Source organism: Rhinolophus hipposideros, assembly GCF_964194185.1.
Source record: "Rhinolophus hipposideros genome assembly, chromosome: 20".
Classification (NCBI taxonomy): Eukaryota; Metazoa; Chordata; class Mammalia; order Chiroptera; family Rhinolophidae; genus Rhinolophus; species Rhinolophus hipposideros.
Window position 1 is genome coordinate 8,448,867 of NC_138066.1, and position 22,624 is coordinate 8,471,490.

A 22,624-nucleotide genomic window follows, 5' to 3' on the forward strand; every position below is an offset into this window, starting at 1 on the left:
GCCCATGAGAGAGCTTTTGGCCCTCTCTCCCTAGCCTCCTCTTGGTTTTGGAACTGGGCTGAAGGGATGACGTCTTTGTTGGTGTTTTTTTCTCTTGAAGGTCAGGCCAGTAGCCTGGCCAGCTGAGTGGAACCTATGGAAGCAGAGAGTGGGAATGAAGTACAAGCTGGGGGCTGTAGAGGCAGCTCATGAAGGCTGGTGGCTGCCGAGTCTGGAGAACAAATGAGAGCGAAGAGGGGAGGAAGGAGCCGGAGCATGCCTCAGGATACGGGATGGGGCATGGAGTACATAGGAAATGGGAGCCCCTGCTTCCCTGCTGCCTGATTAGTGAGCCAAATGGGGCAGGTCTGTGTTGTGCAGTTGGTATAGTGTAGCAGTTCCCGAGAGACAATGCAAAGATAGGTTTAGATGGTGTATGGACAAGGTTTTCAGTACCACGGAGTCACAAAAGGGAGAAAGGTTTTCCTTTTGCAGTTTTCTCTCATGCTTCTGGTTCTGCTAAACAGAAAGTTTCCGGTGGTGCTTGGTAGTGCTGGGTGAGAACGGGCCTCAGTGGGTTATGGTATCCAGCTAGGATTGAATAAAGTTGTTTGGTTTTCATTGTGGTTATTTTTGTGCTCACTGTATATTTCTGGCAAATGGTACTAGTTTTCCATTCAGAGAATACTGTAACATTTTCTGAGAAATAAGGGTGTTGGTTTTTTTAAGTGAAAAAGTGAGTCAACAAAAAATACTAAGTAAACAAGAGAACAAGTAGTATGATATTACGTTGAAAATGATAATGATGATCAGTGAAAGGCAGGCTCCCAGGAAAAGGTGGATATAGAGGTTAAAGGTCAAATAGACCAGAGTTCAAACTCATGAACAGGGGGACCATGGGCAAGTCATTTCACACCTCGAAGCCATAGTTGACTCCACTGTAAGTCGTGAATAATATTAAATGAGCATCAATATTAATATTCATTTAATATTAAATGTATGTCATGTGCTTGGCCCAATGTCTGACACAGAGTAATAGTAACTGGTGGTTGTTATTATATGAAGTATTTCAACTTGAAATTCTACACTCGGAAGCTGTTCTTCCTGGGGAAAAAGTGCTGACAGTGAGCACAGACCAGCAGTAGACTAGCATGCTTCGTCAGGGAGTGAGCTCCCTGTCAGCACAAGTGTTCTAGAGCCTTGCCACCTGTCTAGGATTTGGTGGGAAGAATCTGCTGCCGAATGGGCCAAACAGCAGGGAGGTCCCGTCTAATGCGCGTTCTACAGCCCGTGCGCAGAACCAGTGACCACAGAAGGCCTGAGAGCGCTCCCCTTACAAAGCCTTGCTTGCAGTATTGGCCTTTGGCTGGCGTCTGGGAACTTGAATTTAGGGAGGGTTCCCACCATTCCCTAAATAATAAGGTTGAACTGTTCATACAAATAATAAGGTGTATAGTGAACACTGGCTTTCCTTTTGGGGTCTGCAGTTTGGGTACATGTAGGCAGAGGGTGCCTACAGGACCAGCGCCCAGTGAAAGCCCTGGCACTGAGTCCCTGAGCTTCCCTGGTAGACAACGCTTCTTAACTATGTCACAGCTCATTGCTGGAGGAATCAAGCTGGTCCTGTGTGACTGCACTGGGAGAGGACTGCTGGAAGCTTATACCCGGTTTCTTCAGAACCTCGCCCAGGCACCCTTCCCATGATTGATTTTGCTTTGTTTCCTTTTGCTGTAATAAATCCTGGCCTTCAGCAGGACTCCATGCTGAGCCCTGGGACTTTTCCTACTGAATCACCAAACGCAGGGGTGATCCTGAGAATAGCAGCCAGGTCTCCCTCTGCCTTCAGCTCAGGGGAGAGCCAGGGCTCCGGCCGCCCTTGGAGCGAAAGGTCTCCTAGTGTCAGACTGAGGGAAGGAGTGTTCGAGGGCTGCTGCTGCTTCTGGGAAGAGCCAGCCTGTCAAGGACAGATGGGGAGTGGCCCCCTCTTAAGGGCTGTGGTGTGATCTCACTGAGCGTCTCACGAAATAGATGAAGAGCTTAGGAAGTACAAGTGGGTGTTTTGTGTGCAGCCTCCACCTCAGCTGTGACTCGTGCTAAATCTCTACATTACAGCCCCTAACTGGGTCTTGGAGAAGTGATCAAGGTGATGTCCGTTGGTTTGGCATCAAGAGTGTCAGAACCCCCCCTCCCCCCAGGCTCTTTACAAAGTGTGATGAGACCACCCCCCAGGGGTTAGTGTCAAGATTAAGGAATGTTGGTGTCAACTTCCCTCCGAGGGAATCCAGCTCAGTTATGGAGTCAGTGTCTACTACTTTGGATCTCTTTTCAGACATCAGGAGATGGTTTCTTATTTCTGATCACAGCCACCTGGAACTAGGGTAGGACCGGGCATGCAGCATGTCTCAGAGAACCATCATGGTTCGAGGGGCGTATCGGCAGACAGTGGCCTGGGTTCAGTGTGGGTCTCCAGGGAGCTAGTTAGCCTCCTATTGACCTTTTTGTCTGCTGCCCCCAGGCCCGTGGGGGTGAAGGGAGGTAGGACAGAGGTAAGCTGAGAGAGGTGGGGCACTTACCTGTGTGGAGGAGTGAAGGGAGTTGAGATGAACGAGGCGGCAGAGGAGACTCCACTGACATGGGCCAGAGGCTTGGAACCCCCTAGATTTCATCACATTTTAGAAAGGATGGCCAGCTCTGCTGTGGGAGAAGAAGCCGTCACTTCGCCAGCAGTGTGTGCAAGGGCAGGCCAATTTTAAATACTTTTTGTATATTAACTCATTTAATCCTTGTAAGAGGCGTTATTATTTATTATTATTTCCATGGTCATAGGAATCCCCAATGTGTCCGGAGAGTTTGGAGAGCTCTGCCCAGGCAGAGCTGGATTTGAACCCAGGCAGCCTAGCTCCCTGGTCCTTCCTTCCTCTTCACCACTACACAGCAAGACTTGATGACCTCGAAATGGTCCCTTCTGACTCCAATATTCAGTGACCCCCGAGCAGCCAGTCAAAGCAGGTCAGGGCCACCTTGCAGAATGAACATGACATTACAGGCTTTATATACCAGTCATATGGTCTTTCCTAATAGACCTTAAAATAAATACGTAACTGTTTTTAAATGAGGCTCTTAGGACTTTCGCGCATACCACCTCTGGGATCATTTGGTGCTGCTCGTGTTGTGAGAACCTCTGTGCTTTGGGAAGCCCCAGTGTACTGCATTGCTTCATGGTCCAGGTCTGCAGACCACAGCGGAAGCTTAGAAGCCCGGTTTTGATCACGATGTTTCCCTAGAGCTATTTGTGCACGTGCTGACACAGCACTTCCCCGTAGCAGACGTGGGCTTGGGGATGTGGTCAGAGAGGAGGGACTTCCTTCTAGCTGCATGTGTCCTCTGTGGGGGTGGCAGCTGCAGTCACCCAACTTACATCCAGGTCTACCTTGACACCCTTGTAGGCATGGCCAGCCGCTGTTCTCCCCATGGTGGGGGTCGGGGAATACCTCCTGTGCCCCTGCACAGGTGAGTACCTGCATCGGCAGGTTCTAGTTATCTCCAGCTGGTGGCCCTTCACCTTCTTTCTCTCCCATGCCTCTGGCATGGACCACCCCCGAGCCCCCTTTACAGTTGCTGCAGGTCAGAATCAGTTGCATTGTAAGAAAGTCTCAGCTGGACCTGGCTTCCTGTCATCCTCTCATGCTCCCCCTCAATCCCCTGTCCCCGTCCCTTTTCCTTCCAGTACAGAGGGTGCCTCTCCTCTCCTGGTCACTTGGGGTACATGTGGGGAGGTATTCTAATTATTCTCATCTTACTCTGAGGTCAAGTTGCATTTTACCCCCCACAAGCAGACAGGCCCCTGACTCCAGCTCCACAAATATCCCTGAGCAGACCTCCTGCTGGGGCTGCCAGCCTTGCTCAGCTGTGCTTGGCACGCTGCTCTCTTGTGTATCTCCTACTTTGAGCCCATTTTTCCGACACTCCTGTTATTTCTTCTCCCATGCCATGCAAATTGCCTGGTTGGTCCCTGTGATTCTGTGGAGCCCCAGCCAATCAGACTGTGCAGGGCACTGGTATTAGAAAACTTGCCTGAGGTATACTGGACCCGACCTCTGAAAGAGGATGGGGCTGAAAGGCCTAAGAAAGAAACTGACAACTCCAAAATTAAACGGAATTTGTTAAGGGAAGTTATGGACAGAAGCAGAGTCTTGGGTGGCAGCAAGATGGTAGATCTTTGAACAGAAAGAGGAATGGGGGCTTGGTATATATAGCCTCCAGGAATACAGGTGGCTTGTAGCTGGTGGCGTGTGCTTGTTAAAAGCTATATATTCCAAAGCAGTAAACAACTTAATCAGCCTACTTATACACAGAAGAACATTCCTTTCAGGTGTAGGGACCCAGCCCTCCCAGGGTGAACTGGCTGTCACTGAGAACAACTTGCCTTTTAAGATGGCGTACGTCATGCCACGCACCAGAAACCATTTTGCCTAACAATTGGAGGAAGAAACAGTGACATGTCTCATCCACATCCACGTAATGGTCTGACTTGGCCAGAATATTATCTTCTTTGGAAAAAGGGTCTTTGCAGATATGATTAAATTATGGATTTGGGGATGAGATTATCCTGGATTTTCCACCTGGGTCCTCAATTCATTCCAAGCGTCCTTATAAAAGGGAGGCAGAGGGAGATTTTACTACACACAGAAGAGAAGGGGGATGATCAGGGAGGCAGAGACTGGAGTCACGCAGCCACACGTAAGGCGTGCTGGCTGCCCCCAGGAGCTGGACGAGGCAAGGACCCTATTCTCCCCTACACCCTCCAGAGGAAATGTGGCCTTGCCAACACCTTGATTTCGGTTCAGTGATACAGATCTTGGATTTCTGGCTTCCAGAACTGTAAGAGAAGATGTTTCTGTTGTTTTATGCCACCAAGTTTGTGGTAACTTTTTTCAATGGCCATAGGTAACTAATACAGGGGGTGTTTGGAAATGCAGATATCTTTGGGAGAGGAGCTTACCTGCAGGCTGAAGAAAGGGGCTGACTCTCCAGCCTCTACTTTATGTCCTTTAGGCTTTTTTTGCCATTGATATTATACCCAGGCCTTTAGGAAGGGACCACCAGGACTCTTTCTAATGCATGTTACAGAAATCCCACTCAAACAAAAAAGGAATGGATAGGTTGGTGTAACTGAAACATTCTCAGGTGTCAGCGTCAGACATAGTTTGATCCAGGGGCTTCACAGTGTCATCATAGTGTGATGTGTCTCTTTGCCTTCCTCTCTCTGTTCCTCACCAGCCCCCTTTCTTCTGCATTGGCGCCATTCTTAGGGAGGTTTGCCCTGTAAGGTGTCAGCAGCTTCAGGCTTGCATAATACAACTTCCTTTCCCCAATAATTCCAACCAGAGTTCAAGGATTGCGCCTCAGATGACTGATTTGGGTCACCTGCTCATCCCTTACCTGGTCACTATGGCTAGGAGGATGGACTATGCTCATTGGAAAGGTGGGGGCCATCTGCCCCACAAACCATGATGACTGAGAGTGGGGGTAAAGACGCTTCCCTGAAGGAAAATCGGGCACTCACTCTCACCAGAAGCAGGGGTGCCTATGGCTGTGGGGCAGGCACACACAGCAGACAGCGGCCACAAGCATCTTCCAGCTCCTGGGGGCTGCCAGCATTCCTTGGCTTGTGGCTACATGACTCCAGTCTCTGCCTCCCTGGTCATACTCCCTATCTGTGTGTAGTAAATTCTCCCTCTGCCTCCCTTTTATCAGGACCCTTGGGACTACATTTAGGACCCAGCTGGATAATCCAGGATAATCTCCCCATGTCAAAATCTTTAGTTTAATTATGTCTGCAAAGATCCTCTCCCACCCATTCCCCAATTAGGTAATATTCACTGCCAGTCTAGTGGTTCCTGAGGCCGGTAAAACACCTTTGGAGCCCAGCGTGGTTTACAAGCCACCATATCACCCATGATGTGCTTGGAAATGCCAGATGATGCCATTGATGATTGTGGCCTTTGCTCTGCCACAAGAATCCCCAGTGTGAAAACCAGACCTGCAGCCCCACACAGCATGAAGAAGCTGACTCAGGAAGTCCCAGAGGTAGGGATTAGTGAGAGTGCCCCTGCTGGGCCCTTGTGTTTGAATATCCCATTATCAAAGCATCTTTCTGGTGAGCGCTGTGTTTGGGAAATGGAAAAGGGAAGTGAGATGAGCCCTCCAGCGCTGGGGCTCTCTTTGGCGTCTGTCTTTAGAGGGAGGTGACTCACTGAGGGCCTAGAGCAACAAAAGAACTGCTGTGGCTGCATGAAGAAAAGCCCTTCCTCTGCCCCTTGTAAATGGGAGCCCTGGGCCCAGGTGTCCTGAAGGCGCAGTTGGCCAACGCTAGTGACCAGCTGTTGAGCTGTGCTGGGCGTTGGTCAGGAAGCTGTCACGGGGAGCAGGTTAAAGGAGAGGTGATGCAGTAGGAGGCCCGAGACAGCTGTGCAAACTGCCCTCCTTCTGTGTCACTGTTCAGGGCATGACCTTGGGCTTGGCCCCCTGACGAGTCCTCAGTACCATTTGGGGTCCAGTCCCAGTGCTGCCACTGACTGGCTGTAAATGCACGCACACACCTGGGGCCAGCTACTAACTATGTGAACCTTAGTTTCTTCCCATGTCATGCGAATAATCACAGAACCTACCTCACAGAGGGCTGGTGAAAATTGACCGGGTGAATGTACGAAAACTGATGAGCATAATGTGACGTATGTGTTTACTGCTGCGGTTGTAATTTTCTGAAAATGGAGACCATTTAAGGTTCCCTGCCTCCAACACGGGTGTGAATATTAAATGAGATGATGCACGTAAGTGTTTGGAGCGGGGCGTTACCATTTTCCCCTCATTGGATGTGAGCTCCCTGTGGGCAGGGCCTTTCTGTCTTGCTGGCTGCTGCAGTTTCTGGTTCCAGGAGGGTGTTGAGCACACCGTAGAGGCACGGCCAGACGGACGTGTGAACAAAGGCAGTGTGCTCTGCAGGCACCGTCGAGACACAGGTGGTCCCAAAACCCTAAAGCATCTCAGACATCGTGTCGGGGCTTCGCTAGAGCCATGGCTTCTATGCTTTGGAGTAGAGATGTGGCCTTGGCAGAACATGCTGGATAATTGCAACAGAGAAGTTAGAAAAGCTCCTCGCTGTACCCAGCATTGATTGTGGAACAGCAGGGGCTTGCCTGGGGCTGAGGGCACAGGGACACATGCGTGCGTATGTACACACTTGCGTGGGGGCACTAAGTGCCTCTGCAGCTCTGCTCATCATTTTAATGGAGTGGGGAGGGAGCTGGGACTCCTTTTATCAGAATAACAAAAAGTGGTGTTAGCAGGCCTTGCCTGCTTGTCACTACAGGGGAGTCCCAGTGAAACCACAGGGTCACCCTCTGCTGCCCTCTCGACTCACTCTGAGGAACTCAGGCAGCAAATGGGACCACAGGGCAGGGCGGAGGGACCTTTCCCTGGGGACCATCTTTTATAGGATAGCCCCCTGCTATCAGTAGGGCTGGACAGGGCCTTCTGAGCAGCCATCTCCTCTCCCAGGCAGCCCCAGCTGCTGCACACCTCACCCACAGAGTTCAGGGTTCTCTTGGGTACCCACAGGAGCTGAGGGGCAAGAGGGCATTTGGTGTGAGGACTGAGAGCTGCAGGTCGTTAGGAAAGTTCACCTGCTGGAGGTCACTCAACATTCCTGAGGGAGGAGACAGGGAATGGGGAGGTAAGCAGCTATGGCTGGCTAATTCAGGGATTCCTGAGACCAGAAAGCAACCCAGCAGCAAAGCAGAATTAGCCTGTTATTTGAATTTATTCATATAAAGACATTTAAGTGATCTATGCTCATTGTGTTCATGTGCCTTCTATACATAAAATGCATTTTATATGTTTTTAGCATCTGTGTATATTTTTTGAGTATTGAAAAAGAATCATTTGAGGATGATTCCAGAACAGGGATAGAATCTACTTTAAAATATTTCACAGAATGGTAAAAAAAAAAATTAAAAAAAAAATTCTCCTTAGTTGTGGATCAAAGCTTCTTTTTGGTGATCTCCAAAAGTCTTATAGTTGTTGTCTCTGTGGAAATGGACCAAGAGTCAGCGTCACCAGGAACCACCAAAGACCTTGTCAGTGTTAGTCTGTACCAGGGTTTCTCAACCTTGGCGCTATTGACATTTGGGGCTGGATAATTCTTTGTTGTGGGCGGGTGGTCCTATGCGTTATAGGATGTTTAGTAGTACCCCTAACCTCTATTCACTAGATGCCAGTAGTTTCCTAGGGTAGACACAGTAATGGCTACCCCTACCCCCAAAAGAATTCATGTCCTCGCCCCTGAAACCTGTGAGTTGGGTTACATGTCAAGGGGGAATTGAGGTTGCATATGGAATTAAAGTTGTACATCAGATGCCTTAGAGAGGGGAAGATTCTCCTGGATTATCCTGTGGGCCCGATGGAATCACAAGCGTCCCATAAGTGGAAGAGGAAGATGGAAGAGAGAACCAGAGAGATGGCAGTGTGAAGGGGACTCGACCCATCACTGCTGGCTTTGAGGATGGAGGAAGGGTCCACAAGCCAAGGAATGTAGGCAGCCTCTAGGATGCTGAAGAAGACAATAAAACAGATTCTCTTCTAGAGCCTCCACAGGGAACACAGCCCTGCTGACACCTCGATTTTAGCCCAGTGGGACCTACTTATGAACTGGAGCACTCTCAGGTGATAACTTTGTGTTGTCTGAAGCCACTGAGTGTGTGGTAATTTGTTACAGCAGCGGTAGGGAGCTGATTTACCTGCTCACCTCTCCCATACCCATTGTGACAACCAGGACATGTCTCCAGACATTTCCATTTGTCCTCTGTAGGTCAGAGTCGCCCCTGGTTCAGAACACTGGCTGTGTGCAAGGCCGTACTGTTTGCCTACAAACTGGGAAAGGAAATAGGTTCTCTGTTCTGTGATGAGAATCAGGGTGGGAGTGGGCACACCCTGTGTGGCTGGCTCTATGAAGAAGGAACCAGGGGTGGAAAAGGGGGTGGGTGCCACAGCTGCTACTCCCCACTCCCCTCCCAGAGGCTCCTGCGGCTGTCACACTGTCATTAAGGACACAGGATTCCTGTCGGTGCTTGTGCATATTTGAATGAAACTAGAAAAGAAGCTGAACTATTTTCAACTGCACCATAAAAGAGAATATAAAAACTCAATAAAACACAAATGTTAGCCGAAGCAGCATTGTAGGCAGAGACCTCAGCAAGGAGGGTCAACACGCCAGCGCTGCTGGCACTGTTTGTAGGAGTCATGGGTGGGGAGGAGAGACTGGGAGCCCAGCCCACACTGGGGGCCACCAAGCCTGGGCTCTGGGCCAAACGCACAGCCCCCTGGTTTCTGGACCCAACCCCGATGCTGTAATACTGTTTATTTTGCTGAATATGAAATCCATATGGTTCTGATTTCTTCCTTGTGATCCATCATCTCTGTGTGGCTTCAGAGCCAGAAACCATGCAAAGCAGCTTTGAAGTTGTTGTTCTGGGGCAAGTAGGAAGTTGAGCTATTCTAGGGTTCATCGCAACAACTCTGGGGTTCCCATTGGATTTGAGAAGCACTCCAGGAGTTGAGAGGGGGAAGTGGACTGGCACAGTTGGTTCTGGTGTTGACCCAGGAGCCAGGCTGGGTCAGAGGGCTGAATGGATTTGCATAGCCAAGGGCCCCTTACTAGTCTCCAGCCTAGGTCACAAAGACTTTTTGTTCCAGATGTCCTGGCTGAAACAACAGGTGGTTTCCATGTCAGCGGCCGCCACAGGGTGGTCACAAGGAATCTTGGCCTTCGCTTGTCCCTGCAGGGCAATAGCTGGCCATGTTTGGGGGCAGACTAAAGGCAGAGGTCAGGAGAGAAGAAGGAAAAAGGAAGTCAGTGAACAAGGAGGATATAGAGACAGACATTGCCTGTATCCACGGTTTTTGATATTAAAGGGCCAGATCCTTCCGTGATGGGCTGGCCTCTCCAGACCTAACTGGTATATGGAGGCCAGTGGTCCCCAATTACAACATGTATTAGAATCACTCCTCTGGAGGGTTTGTTCAAACCTGTTGCAGAGTATCTGATTCAGAAGGGCTGGGGTGAGGCCTGAGAGTTTGTACTTTCAAACAAACTCCCAGTAATGCTGATACGTCTCGTCCAAGGTTGAGAACCATTGGTCTTGAACAAAAAGAACATTTTTGTACTACTAATAGCTAATAGTTCTCAGGGCTTGCAGTCTATGTGTGAGGTCCCCCTTTTGATTGAATAATCCAATGGGGAGACTCTGTCATCATCTGTGATCCCCCCCCCAAGGTGAAAGTAGCATTTATTTTATTTTTCAGATTGTCATCCAGTAAAATTGACTTTTAGGGGTGTACAGTTCTTTGAATTTTAACACATATTAGAGATTTATGTAATTATCACCTCAACCAATCTATAGAACAGTTCCAAGATCCTGTCTCATGCTTCCCCTCTGTATTCACACCTGCCCCACCCAACCCCTCATGTGACATCCATGCGTACAGTTTTGTCTTTTTGAGAATGTTGTATACGTGGAATCATATTGTATAACCTTTTCAGACGGGCTTCTTAACGTAATATATGTTGGATGGAGGTTGTTACATGTATTAATTGTTCATTCCTTTCTATTTGGTAAGGCGTATTCCATAGTATGAATGTATCATTGTTTGTTCATTCGTTCCTGTTGATGATCTTTTGGGTGGTTTCCAGTTTGGGGTTTTGAGGAATAAAGCTTCTTTGAACATTCGTGTATAAGGCCCTGTGGACATGTGCTTTCATTTTTCTTGGGTAAATACAGAGCAGTGGGATCGCCGGGTCATGTTAAGAGTATGTTTAACTTTATAGGAAACTGCCAAACTGCTCCCCAGAGTGGCTGCACCATTTTGCATTCCCAGCAGCCTTGGGTAGAGTTCCCATTGCTCTGCATCCTTGTCAGCACTTGGTGTTGTCAGTCTTTTTAATTTTAGTCGTTCTAGATCATGCTTGATGCTAAGACATGTAAATGAGTCTCAGAAAGGCTCAGAGAGCTGTCCAAGGCCTCCAGCCTCTTGGTGGCTCCTTGAATACTGGAATCCAGATCTTTTGACCTGAAGGCTGTAAACATTCTGGGCAGTAGCTGCTGTGTGGGCTTGGGGGCTCCAGCAACATCATGGCACGTGCGGCAGGGCTAAGACTTATGCCCAGGGGTGAGAGAAACAAGAGGAAAGTAGGAAAAGGAGGTGGCAAAGGAGAAAAGTTGCACATGCCAGAATTACAGAGGTGGAAAGCGCTAAGCTACTTTTCCATCCCTCCTGTTCTCCCCTTATTTTTAGGTTGAGGCTCAGAGAGTTGAAGCAAGCAGCCTGCAGAATGTCACCCAGCTTACCGGTGCCTTCTTGACTCTTTGCCTATTGTGGGCAGTGACAGAAGCCACCTTTGTTTCCAGAAGTACCCTTGGTAATAGCAGCAGGGCCACAGGCTGCTTCCCCTCGGGGCTGGCGGAATAGAGCTTTTGCAAATTGACATACCTGGTCCAGATCGTCACACTTCCTCAGTGTCTTAGCCTCAGGTCTGCTCCAGGCAAGAGTTGGCTTTAGGAAGGAACTTGTGTAGGGGGCCATGGCCACAGCTGAAACCAGAGCGGTGACTTAATGGGGAGGAGGTTCATGGAAGGGAAGGTTCCTTCTCTGGAGGCTGTCCCACCCACCCTAGGGGGACGGGGCGCAGCTGCCCTGGAAGACTGTGGACATGCTTTCCCGATTGCAGCATACTTCTCTTTCATTTTGAATATAATTTGTTTTGTTGTCATGGCAACGTCAAGTCTCTATTTTAATGCTAACCTGCGTGGCTGCAAGTTTCTATATATAAATGCTGCTTTGCACAGTGAATTAGCTGATGCCACGGGGAAGCAGGGGATGTGGAGACGGTGGCAGAAAATGACCAGCGTGTCAGATTTGCAAGAGGAGGGACTGCGTAGCTGAGGTGAGTTGGAACCAAGGGCCGTGCTGTCTTCTTCAGGGCAGGTATTCGGAGCTCATTGGAGTGAAGGCCGGCCGCTCCTGCAGGAGGGAACCCTTCCTTGGGTAGCCTCCTGTTGGTCAGGGGCTTGGATCTGCTTTAGGGGGACTTCTGTTTCCCCACACATCCCCCTCCTCATTCCTTCAGTGAGTCTGGGCTGCATGGGGTCCCGAGGCTCTAGAAAGAAGAGCAAGCCACTCAGGCAGGAGTGGTACCTGAGGTAAGCCCAGTGCGAAGTTTTTCTTGTTTCTTTGGACTTATCTCAGTTCCCTGGTCTGGATATTAATCTCCTGTTTTGTGTTTTCTTCATTCTTCATTCCTGAGTATGACAGTCCCTGTCGGGCCAAATGCCTCCAGATGGTGTGGGTAGAATTCCCAGGAGAAGCCTGGAAGAAACCTTGGGTATCAGCAAGTTCAGCTCCCTTGGGCTCTAGATAAGGGAGAAGCCCAGAGAGGTACCCTGCTCTGCCAGATGTCACACAGCAAATCCGGCAGAAAGAGGGACAGGAACTAGGTCCACAAGGGATCTCCTGGCTCACGCACGTGTGCCATGTGTGTGCACGTTCTGTCGTTGGGTCAGGGCAGCTTGTGGGTGTACACAACAGAGTTACAGGGGCTGCAAAGAAGGCGGCACATTCAGGGTGTTCCTTTCTTGTGTCGCAAGTTGGGGGCAATGAACAGGCTTATATAACAGGCTTAAAAGCCATCTAGGCTTTTGGAAAGAGCATGGAAATTGGAGTCTAGAAAGCTGGGATTCGTGTGGATTCAGCCACTTCCTGTGTGACAATTGTGTCAACTTTTCTGAGGCTCCATTTCCCCACGTAAGTACTGGGTGTGAGAATCTTTCCCCCTGACATGTTGTGGAGAGTCAAGTCATGGCCTGTGTGAACCTGTCGGGCCCGACTGGGAGCAATGGCGTCTGAGGGCAGGGCCATTTGGAAACCATAAGGCATCCACACAGCTCCGTTCCCCGTGGCAGCGAGAGGGTACCGCCAGCAACAGAGGATTCTCTGAAGATTGGGTTTCTTAGTGTGTTATGACACACAGTGCAAGTTTACTGTCATTGAAAGTTTCATTCAGGCTTCCTCTCCTTTCGCATCATTCGACAAATATTTTAGGTGCATTGTATCCAAAGGCTTGGACCCTGTTCTTGACAAAAGAAAATTGATTGATTATCTCAGTGCTTGTGAGTGGTATATAGTCTGCAGGGCCTTGGAGATTCATCTCTTCCTGGGTAGGTCAAGAAAAGTAGAGCGAAGGATTCCCTTATAGGAATTTGTTTCTTACAAAGGGAGGTAAAGGAGGGGATTCTATTGAAGGAGATGCGGACCCGGTAAAGCAGTGCTTTTGAACGTTGAGTCACGAGCCACACCATGTATGTATGTAATCTATGTTAACCAGCATAAATACAAAACGGGAGATACCAGCATGCATTGCATGTGGTAAGGTGATTATTGTGATGTGAAAATTTTGCTTTGTGTGTATATTGCGTTGTGAAGTAAAATATGCTTTTTACTGTGGGTCACACTTTCAAAAAAAAAAAAAAGTATGAAAACTGCTGGCCTTGAGCAGTGACCAAATGAACTGGAAGTCTTTCCTGCAGGTGGCTGTGGATTTCCTTTCCAGGAAAGCCTAGGAGGAGAAGGGTTCTCAGTGGGGGAGAGCCCCCTGCAAGCCTCATTTTGAGAAGCTGATGTGGTACCCCTTACAGCACGGACAGGGACAAACAGGCCAGCTGGGAAGCGTGAGGTCTGGGGACTGGAGGTGGCAGCCCTTCTCCCAGGGCCTGAGGTCAGGAGGATTGCTCCCTGTGGGTCGATTGAGAAGGACGCCTGTGATTCTTGCACTCATTGCCCTGCTCACCCTGCACTTTTCCCAGTAGCCTCAGAACACACTTTCCCATGCCCCAGAGCTCTGCAGGTTTGGATTCTGCACTCCTTCAGGAGAGGTAATCCAACCTTCCTTCCCACCTGGCACGTTCCAAGGGGCTGGCTTCCAGCTGCTTAGTCTTGCCATCTCATGGTAGTCTGCTCACTGTGGCAACGGTGTCATTTCACCTTTAGACCCCACAGATGTGCGGCTGTCCTGCCCGAGGCTGCTGTGTCTGGCTCACTTTCTCCTCAGCCCCAGAATCCCTCCTCATCTCTCAGGCTGCTTGGTGTACGGCTCTGCCTCTAGACCCCCTTCTTTGCCTCTGGCCCCAGCTGGTGGTGTATGCCTCACTGCTTAAGCTGTTTCATTCAGCTTCCTCACACATCTCCTCCCCTTCTGAACCTTCTCGTCAGCTGCTGGGGTACCACTTTTCCATAGACAGAGTAGGACAGGTTTTCCAGCGTCCTTTCTGCCCCAGAAACCTTGTCCTGTGCTTCTCTTTCAAGAAAGATTACTGGGCTGGGGCACCTAGCCCTGGGGTGAGAAGAGGGAGTTGGCCACACGTTGGCAGCCCTTGGAAAGTGTTCATAGATACCCCAGAAGCTGGCATCCAGCTGTACCCACCAGGAGATGTTGGTAGTTAAAGGTCTTAGCAAAAGGATGTAGGAGGTAGAAGTGCTAATTCATATTTTCAGTCTAGGATGGCGGTATTCAGTTCTTTAAAACTAGGGAGCTCTCTCTTCAAATGACTGCTTATGCAGTTGCACACTGGTGGCTAATGGGCAAAATCAATAGCGAAACTTGGGGGTTTTTTCGTTTGTTGTTGTTTTTTTCATTTTTTTGCCCGTGAATGAAATGTTTCATTTAGACATTTTTGAGTTGGTTGCCAACATCTAGAAAATCAGCAGATTCACATTAAAAATTCAGATTTCCAGCTTCTTTTGCAAAAATTGGTAGCTGTGGCAACACTGAGTCTGTTCCTGCGTGGCAACAATATGCTGATGGTGAGTGGTGGGTTTTCTAGTTTGCCTCAGTCCCCACCCATCTCTGCTGTTCTTCAGCCCTGAGACCCTTATAGTGGAACAGTTGCCATTGTGCATTAGATTTGTGATGTTTTTCTTACGGTTAGGGAAATGTGAGCGATAGCCGTCATCTATGTCTATGAAAAGAGGGAACATAAGAGGGCCAGGTTTTCCCAGAAGATGTTGAAGAGTCTCTTTCTGAAAGTAAATTTATCAGTCTCCCCAAAATTAGGCTTCTAGGAACAGAGGTAGAACCAACTCATTGATTTCCCCTTGAAATCAGTGGTTCTCAAAGTGTGATGCCTGAACCAGCAGCAGCATCTTTGGGGAACTTGTTACAAATGCGGATCGTTGGGTGCCACCCAGACCTACTGAATGAGACTTGGAGGGCGGACTCAGCAGTCCGTGTTCTGATAACAGCAGAAAGAGCTGAGGGCCGAGAACCACTGCTCTGAGGCTCAGAGCATAGACGGGATTGCCAGCACCTGCGATTGCCACTTTCTATCCTTTTAAGGGGAGGGAATGTGGGGATCCCTAGCCGATGAAAAGGAGTTAAGGGTTCCACCCACACCCTTTGGGCAGAGGGCAGAGTTCTGTGTGTGCTTCAAGTACCAGAGGAGTCCTGCCAGCTACGGGATCTCAGCAAATCCCAGTTCCTTTTTGTCCAGCCATTGGCTAGTCAGCACTTCCATCTGTGGGTGCCATTAGTGCAGCCCCGGTGAACAACCTTGTAGGGGGCCTTCAACTGTCCTGGAGACACAGAGGGTCACCAGGCCGGCTTTCCATGGGAGAAGCAATATGTGAGCCTAGCCAGACAAGACTAAGGAATTGAATCACATCAGGAGACATCAGGTTGGCTGCTCAAGCTTATCAGAGATGACCAGGCGTTCATGGGCTGGTAGTTCTTAGGTGAAGATATAGTACAGTTCTTTAAAAACATATGGGTAAAAGCCAATCACATAGGAACATTTCAAGTGTAGCACAGGTAACTCAGACTGCTGTTGTCATAGGTGATCACTTGGCTTCTGTCCGCTTTCTCTCTGGGTAATGGCTTTAACTGTTTAGTGGACAGTCTAAGCGAGCCAGGGGAGTACACTTTTTTCCAAATGTGTTTACTGGGAGTGCCCTAGCCCTGTGAGAGGATTGTTTCAGACACTGACCAAGCCATTGGTAGCCTTTTTCCTCTGGCTCGTTCTGTTTTTTTGTGATGTGGGGGCCGCTGAAGGCAGTTCAGTATGTAAGAACCCCTCCTAGAGTAAAATAAACAAATGGGCAGTGCTTCTCCCTCTACTTTCCTGTCTCCCTCACTTCCTCTACCCTCACCTTGGTGCCCAGGTGATCTCGGGCAAGTAAGAAACACCTTTCTAAGTGGACTGTCAAATCCTATGCAGAGACTGGGGGACTCCATCTATTCAGCACATATTTCTTGGGTATATTTTCTATGTCTGGTGACAGATTTGAGTAGAACAGTGTTCTTGTTCTTGGGGAGCTCAGACCACCGGGGTGAGGACTGCTTATCATAGGCCACATAAACAATTGCAGCTGTGGAGGTGAACAGTGGACCAGCCCATGTGGGAGGGAGGCAAGCTGGGGCGGGGGCTGCATCTCCCAGGAGACAGCAAGCAGTGAGGAGCCTGGCCCGCTGGACAGAGCAAGGTGGGTCCCTGTCCCTGCTGGAGCATTGAACCCAGGCTTCCAAATTTCAGCCTAGATGGGAGCTGAGCCTACATGCGGTCTCGACTTATTGCTTCATGTGGATGGGCGGGGGCTGCCTGCTGGATGGAGCTCTGGGTTTTGGCAACTTAAACACAAAATTGCTCAGTTACTCAGCTTGATATTCTTCTCAGGTGTCATTTTACCTGTGGGTGCTGGTCCGGGGTTTTTGCTGTAGAATGCCTATCTTGGCACTTTTGTTCTCTCCCCTGGCACCTGTCTCCAGTTAATAAGGCTCCCTACTAACAGTCAGCTATTACCTTCTACCCTGTGAAATTGATAAGTAGGGGCCTGGCTGATCACGGCTTCAATTGTACTTTCTGCCTGGAGTATTTACGTTTGGACAGAGGATTCCGGGACACACTGCAGAGAAGCCCCGGGTACAATGGGGGAGTGACATGAGGAGGAGTTGTGCTAGCTAGCCTTGGACGTAGAACACTGGGTTCAAATGGGTTCTCTGTCTTGTTAGTTGTAACACCTTGGTTTATTCGATTGTAAAATGAAAATAAGAATACTTTCTCCTGATGGTCTTGTAAGGGTTAAATAAATTACAATATGTACCAGGTACTGGCCTGCAATAGACAGTGCTTCAGCAACTACCGTGTTTTCCCGAAAATAAGACCTAGCCGGACAATCAGCTCTAATGTGTCTTTTGGAGAAAAAATTAACATAAGACTCGGTCTTATTTTAATAGAAGACCGGGTCTCATAATATAGTATAGTATAAATATAGTATAGTATAGTATAGTATAGTATAGTATAGTATAGTATAATATACTGGGTCTTACATTAATTTTTGCTCCAAAAGACACGTTAGAGCTAATGGTCCGGCTAGGTCTTATTTTTGGGGAAACAGTGTAGAATAACAAAAAATGATATCTAGTGGTGAAGTACAGGCAGTGTGGTCAACCTTGTAGATGTGCAGTGGAGGGAAAACGAAAGCTGACCTTTTGTCCTGTCTATTACCCAACCAGTCTCATTTTTAGGAGCTTGAAGTGTGTGTGGGGTTTGTTGTCTGGACTATCCTCGGTGATGGCAACAGAGATCAAATGAAGGTGCACGCTGGTCACTCCAGGAAGGCGGTCAGGGCCTTGCCTGGGTTGGTTTGCAGCTCTTGGTCAGGGCTGTGTTGGTCTCTCTTTCCAGCAGCTCCTGTGGACGTTGGTGTTCTTGGCTGCTTGGGTTTTACTGGCTCCTTCTTCTTTTTTTTTTTTTTATTTATTTATTAGTTTCAGGTGTACAAGACAAGGTAATACTTAGACGTTCATCATTTATATCCCTCACACTGTGAACCCCCCTCCCCCCATCCACTATCCCTCCGACCTCACACTGAACCATCACATTATATATATAAAATTATAGTTGGCATTCATTAATGTTTAGCTTCTGGTGTACAATGCCATGATCAGATATCCACAGTATTACTGGCTCCTTCTGATCGTCCTCTAAATTCCAGTCTTGTCCACTGAGCGTAGTAATTCCACATGTCCTTTCTCTTGTTCCTTCTATGGGCTCGGTCAGTTGTGAGAAAAGTTAGAATGTGTCATGCTGGAGATGTTAGCCTCCAATGTTGGGAAAACACAGGCAGTGCAACATGAGTGACATGCGTTGGTGACCTCAGCTGATGAATTTCCTCAAAGGCTGCTCAGTGATTTAACGGAATGGGAAGTATGGGGCAAAGCTAACATTACCGAATATCTACTGTCATCTTGGGCCTCAGATCTTTACAAGAATTCTAGAAGCTGGGTTTGGGGACAAGCAAATGGATATCTGTGGGCAATTGAGTGCTTTATGGGGCAGTATTTTCTGTTTCTTATACATGTCCATACTCCAGTGCATCCATGCATACCTTGTTTTAGGAATTCCTGTCACAGGGTGAAGGTTGTGGTTTCTAGAAGTTTCTGGAATCTTCCATGCCCCTTTGTTGGAATGGAGCTTTGCATGTCAATGAATGGAAAAAAACAGGCAGAAGAGGATTTGCCAAAGGGAAAATCAACTGCGTTTGTGCCTTTGCTCCTCTTGTGTGCACAGATGTTTCCTCTCTGGGCCCCCTCCCTTCACGGGGCTCACTGGCCCCACAAGCATGGGAAGTGGCTCTGGGTGAGTGAGCAGAGCCAGACCCAATGCCTTGCACAGAGCACTGTTGGGGCCGGCGAAGGATCCATACTAGATGGGGCTCTGGCTTCTGCTATGCCATCTGATCAGAGCTAGTAATCTAGCCATGATGGCAACATCAGCACCAAGGTTTAGGGCAGCCAAAGAGGGAGAAGGAGGGACCTTTGCGTTGGACTGGGGAGCCTTGGTGCCTAATCCCTATCTGTCTCTGGACCTCTGTTTCCCAATCTGTAAAATGACTACATGGTCTCTAAGGTGCCTTCTGTCTATAATGTTGAGAATGTTTTTTTTTACTGTTGCTCATGTTGTTTTAATTCAGTTCGTTTTCTTAAAAGTAGAGCCCCTATCGTTTGCAAGATAGTATCATGAATCCTAATCTGATAAACAGTATTCACTTTAGGGGCTATGTCAAAGGGGATCATATTAGCAAAAATTATTTAAGTGTTTTAAGTAAGGCTGTATCCATACAATGGAATAAAGATTTTTTAAATGCATTAAATTAATATATTTATTATAGAAAACTTGGAAAATACAGAAACGCAGAAATAATAAAAATTTAGCATTCTTTTCCTTTTTGTGCCGTCTATATTTGTGTACATAATTGGGATCCTATGGTATATTTGGAATTATATATGCTAATTTCTGGGGGAGGGCAGTGTTTTTCTGATTGTAAAGTGATTTTATAAACATTTAAAAATAAATAAAAATGTAAAACAATAAAATTAATAGTACAGTTAAAACAGCTAGAGGAATCCCACAATACAAAGATAACCTTTGTTAATATTTTTGTGTATTTCCTTTTGCTTAGTTTGGGGTGGGGAGAGCATTATTTTCCATAGTTGAGATCCTGCTGCATATTCTGACTTCTAAAGCAGGAACAACTCTTAGAATGTGACATAAGAGAGGGTTTTGATGACAGAAAACATTGGGTACTCGGTGGTTTATTAGGTCTTCACTGTTTTAAGGGGGTTCATTCAATATGAGTTTTAAATATGCAGAAAATCAACATTCCCTGGCAACCAAAGTGTCCACTTTGGTGCTTTACACAGTGCAACGTTGCTTGGGTGGAGGGAGGAAACAAAGAGTTTTTGTTTGGTGATTCTCCCAGCAGTGTCCCCAAAGCCTCACTAGTTCCCCCATTGTCGGCATGTGCGTGCCCAGAAAAGGCCGCCTGAATTACAAGTGCTCCTCACACATGGCTGGAGGCTTCATCTGTACTGGCCTTGAAGGATGTTGTAGGAGAAACATGTATCCTGGTTCCAGGATGGGAGGGAAGCAGCAGAGAAAATGCTAGGGTACCTAGCTTCACCTCTGAGCTGGAAAACCCACCAGATGGCACACAGTTTGCTGGATTTCTGAGTTGGAGGGTCTGCACTGAGTAAGAAATGACTCACAGATGCGTTCATATGGTTACTTCCCATTGTCATCGAAATAATTTTTATCTCTCAGTGCCCGGAAAGTGGGTGGCATCTCCCCTTGCATATCTAAGAGAAACTTCCTTCCTGTTTCTTGCACATGAAATACTGATACAACTTTGTTGGATATGGACGTCTTGGATCTCGAAACTCACGTGTGCAGCTCAGTTTGTCCCACCATTCAACAAATATTTATGGAACACCATTAGTAATGAACGAAACAATGAACCTTTCCCATGAAACTGACTTTAGTGGGGTTTCTCTTCTAGCATTTGTAGTACTTTCGGAAGGATGCTGGCAGGCCTTGGGAGTAGTGAGCAAAACGGGCTCTGCCTCCTGGGGCTTTTATTCTAGCAGGAAGTATTCTCTAGCCTTTAGTAGGAGTAGAGGAAAAGTCTGAGGAAAAACTGATTTCCTAGGAAACTTTTCTCTTTGCCTGTTTGCATGCATGAGTTTTGTTTTATTATTTTGCAACTAATTATTGATTTTAATCCGTAGTTCTGGTCTTTTCTAATGGAATACTTCTTAAACACACACTGCTTCTTTATTTCCTTGCTTTTTTTTTAGTTTGCAATTTAGGGAGTTCCTTTTAAGTATGCCCTGCGCTTTATTGAATTCACTTTTTATATTTTTATCGTCTCACAACTACTAATGTGGATTTAAATGAGCAATTTTTGGTAATCCTTACCTCATCTGTTTTCTTCTTTGTGTCATTCTTTCTACTTGGGCTGTTTTTTCCATTATGAATTTCTGTTCCTCTTTCAAAGAGGTCACAACTTTTTGCGTTCTAGCAGTTTTCTGGCATTTTCTTCTGAATTATTTTCTGAGATGTGCTCTTCCTTTGAGCCTTCAAGGTGGTCTTTCTTCACCCTTATTCCATGTTTCCCCCAACCCCTTCTTTCTTTACTCATTCTTGAACAAGACAGGATCTACGTAGACCTGCCTGTATCAGCAGGAAGAAAATATACATATATATAGTTTGCTGCTGGCCTCGGCACTGTGCATTTGGGGGAAGGTTGACTACCCTTCACAGTTACTTGCCAGTAGGCTCAGTGAGCACCCATCTCCCAACCCAGTTGCTATTTTCAAAATGGCTCTCACCTGGTGCACTGCTGTTTTACTGCCTGGCTCTCTGATATTCCAAATTGATGAGGGGCCTTGAACCCAACCATGCTGAGTGCAGGAAACTGGCTGCTCGTCACCTCATGGGAGCCATTGGCCTGGTGGGTCTGGGGCCAGGCACTACCCTCAGGCCCATCCTTTTTCTTGCTTTCTTCTATAATGGCATCTACCTTAATATCTTACCCCACCCCCACCCCCCCGTGAAGGTGTGTCCTTATGCTCATGGCCTCTTGTGTGTGTGAAGATCAGATTTCTACCAAGACCACCTCTCTTGCATATTCCTCTTTCTGGGATTAGCAGGGGAAACATCCTTTCTGCAGTCCTTGAACATTTTCTTTGGTATCTCACTTGGACTTTGTTAACTTCAGATTTCTTCTTATGATCCCTTCCTCATGTGCTTTCTGTGACTCTGATGCTGAAAACGCAAATCCATTCCTTCCCGGACATGGTGCCCCTGAGTGTGCGGCATGGACTGGATTGGAGGGTTCTTGTCTTTGAGAATCCTGGAGAGGGGCCCCAGGGTCTGCATGCATTGATGGAGGGCATCGGGGAGGGAGGGAGGGATGGGGCCGAAAGAGTATCAGGGAGAATTCATTCTCCCACCACATAAGGAAGAACTCACCCCAAGGTCCAGCTCGCCATCCTTTCTTTATGAACTCTAAATGACCCATCGGATTTCATTGCTACCTCCATTCAGATGCTCGGCTCCATGTGCCAAAGGCCATACTTGCCCTAGTTGGCCCACTGGTCACTTTGAACTTGGGTATGTAGCCAGTAAATTGTACCATATCCCCCTAAACTGGCTCCCACCACAGCTGGATCTCTCTGGGTTACTGTTCTAGTGCTCTTTTTCCCTTCAGAATCAGCTTCTACTTCTCTCCCGTTTCCCTCATGTCTCATCAGTCACCCAGGCTTATTCTGCTTCTGACTTCTGTCCCCCCGCTCTGGTCAAGCCCTTTCTTTTCATTCCTGCTGTCAAGCAAATGCTGTATCTTCTGAGAAGCCTTCCTTGACCACCCCAGCTGAAAGTGATCTTGCCTTTGAATTCTGAAAGCTCTTATTGTCTGTCAACGTATCATTTGGCACTTATTATAGACTGCCTTGTCTAATTATTCCTTTTTTCCCCACTTGTGTTTGTGCCTTGTCTTCCAAATTTGAGAAGTCCAGTCCTTTGTATTATACTTGCCTGCATTGTCCACAGCATTCAGGAAAGGGTAGTTAGTAACTATTAGGTGAATCATCGATCACGTGGCCATGGGTTACGTATCGGGTGGGGGTGTCTCTGAGATCCTGCAGCCTGGAGACTGCATGGGCTGCTGAACAATTTTTCCCTTCACGACTGTAAAGCAC

At 47.8% G+C, this 22,624-nt stretch overlaps 1 protein-coding gene across 7 annotated transcripts in view; it reads left to right on the top strand.

Moving 5' to 3' along the window:
• The window catches only part of GAS7 (growth arrest specific 7), a 210,905-nt gene that overhangs the window by 83,066 nt on the left and 105,215 nt on the right, over positions 1–22,624 (top strand). Inside the window, exon 1 of one of the 7 annotated variants that reach the window (XM_081028082.1) lies at positions 11,709–11,980. The exons of 2 other annotated variants lie outside the window; for them this stretch is intronic. Coding sequence is in view for 1 of the 5 variants with exons in the window: in XM_081028080.1 (XP_080884206.1) it covers positions 12,178–12,236 (59 nt within the window). In the remaining 4 variants the exon portion in view is untranslated. Of the gene's footprint in view, positions 1–11,708; positions 12,237–12,732; positions 12,838–22,624 lie in introns of those variants that run through there. 4 more of the 7 variants (XM_081028086.1, XM_081028085.1, XM_081028080.1 and 1 more) reach the window with 4 other exon arrangements.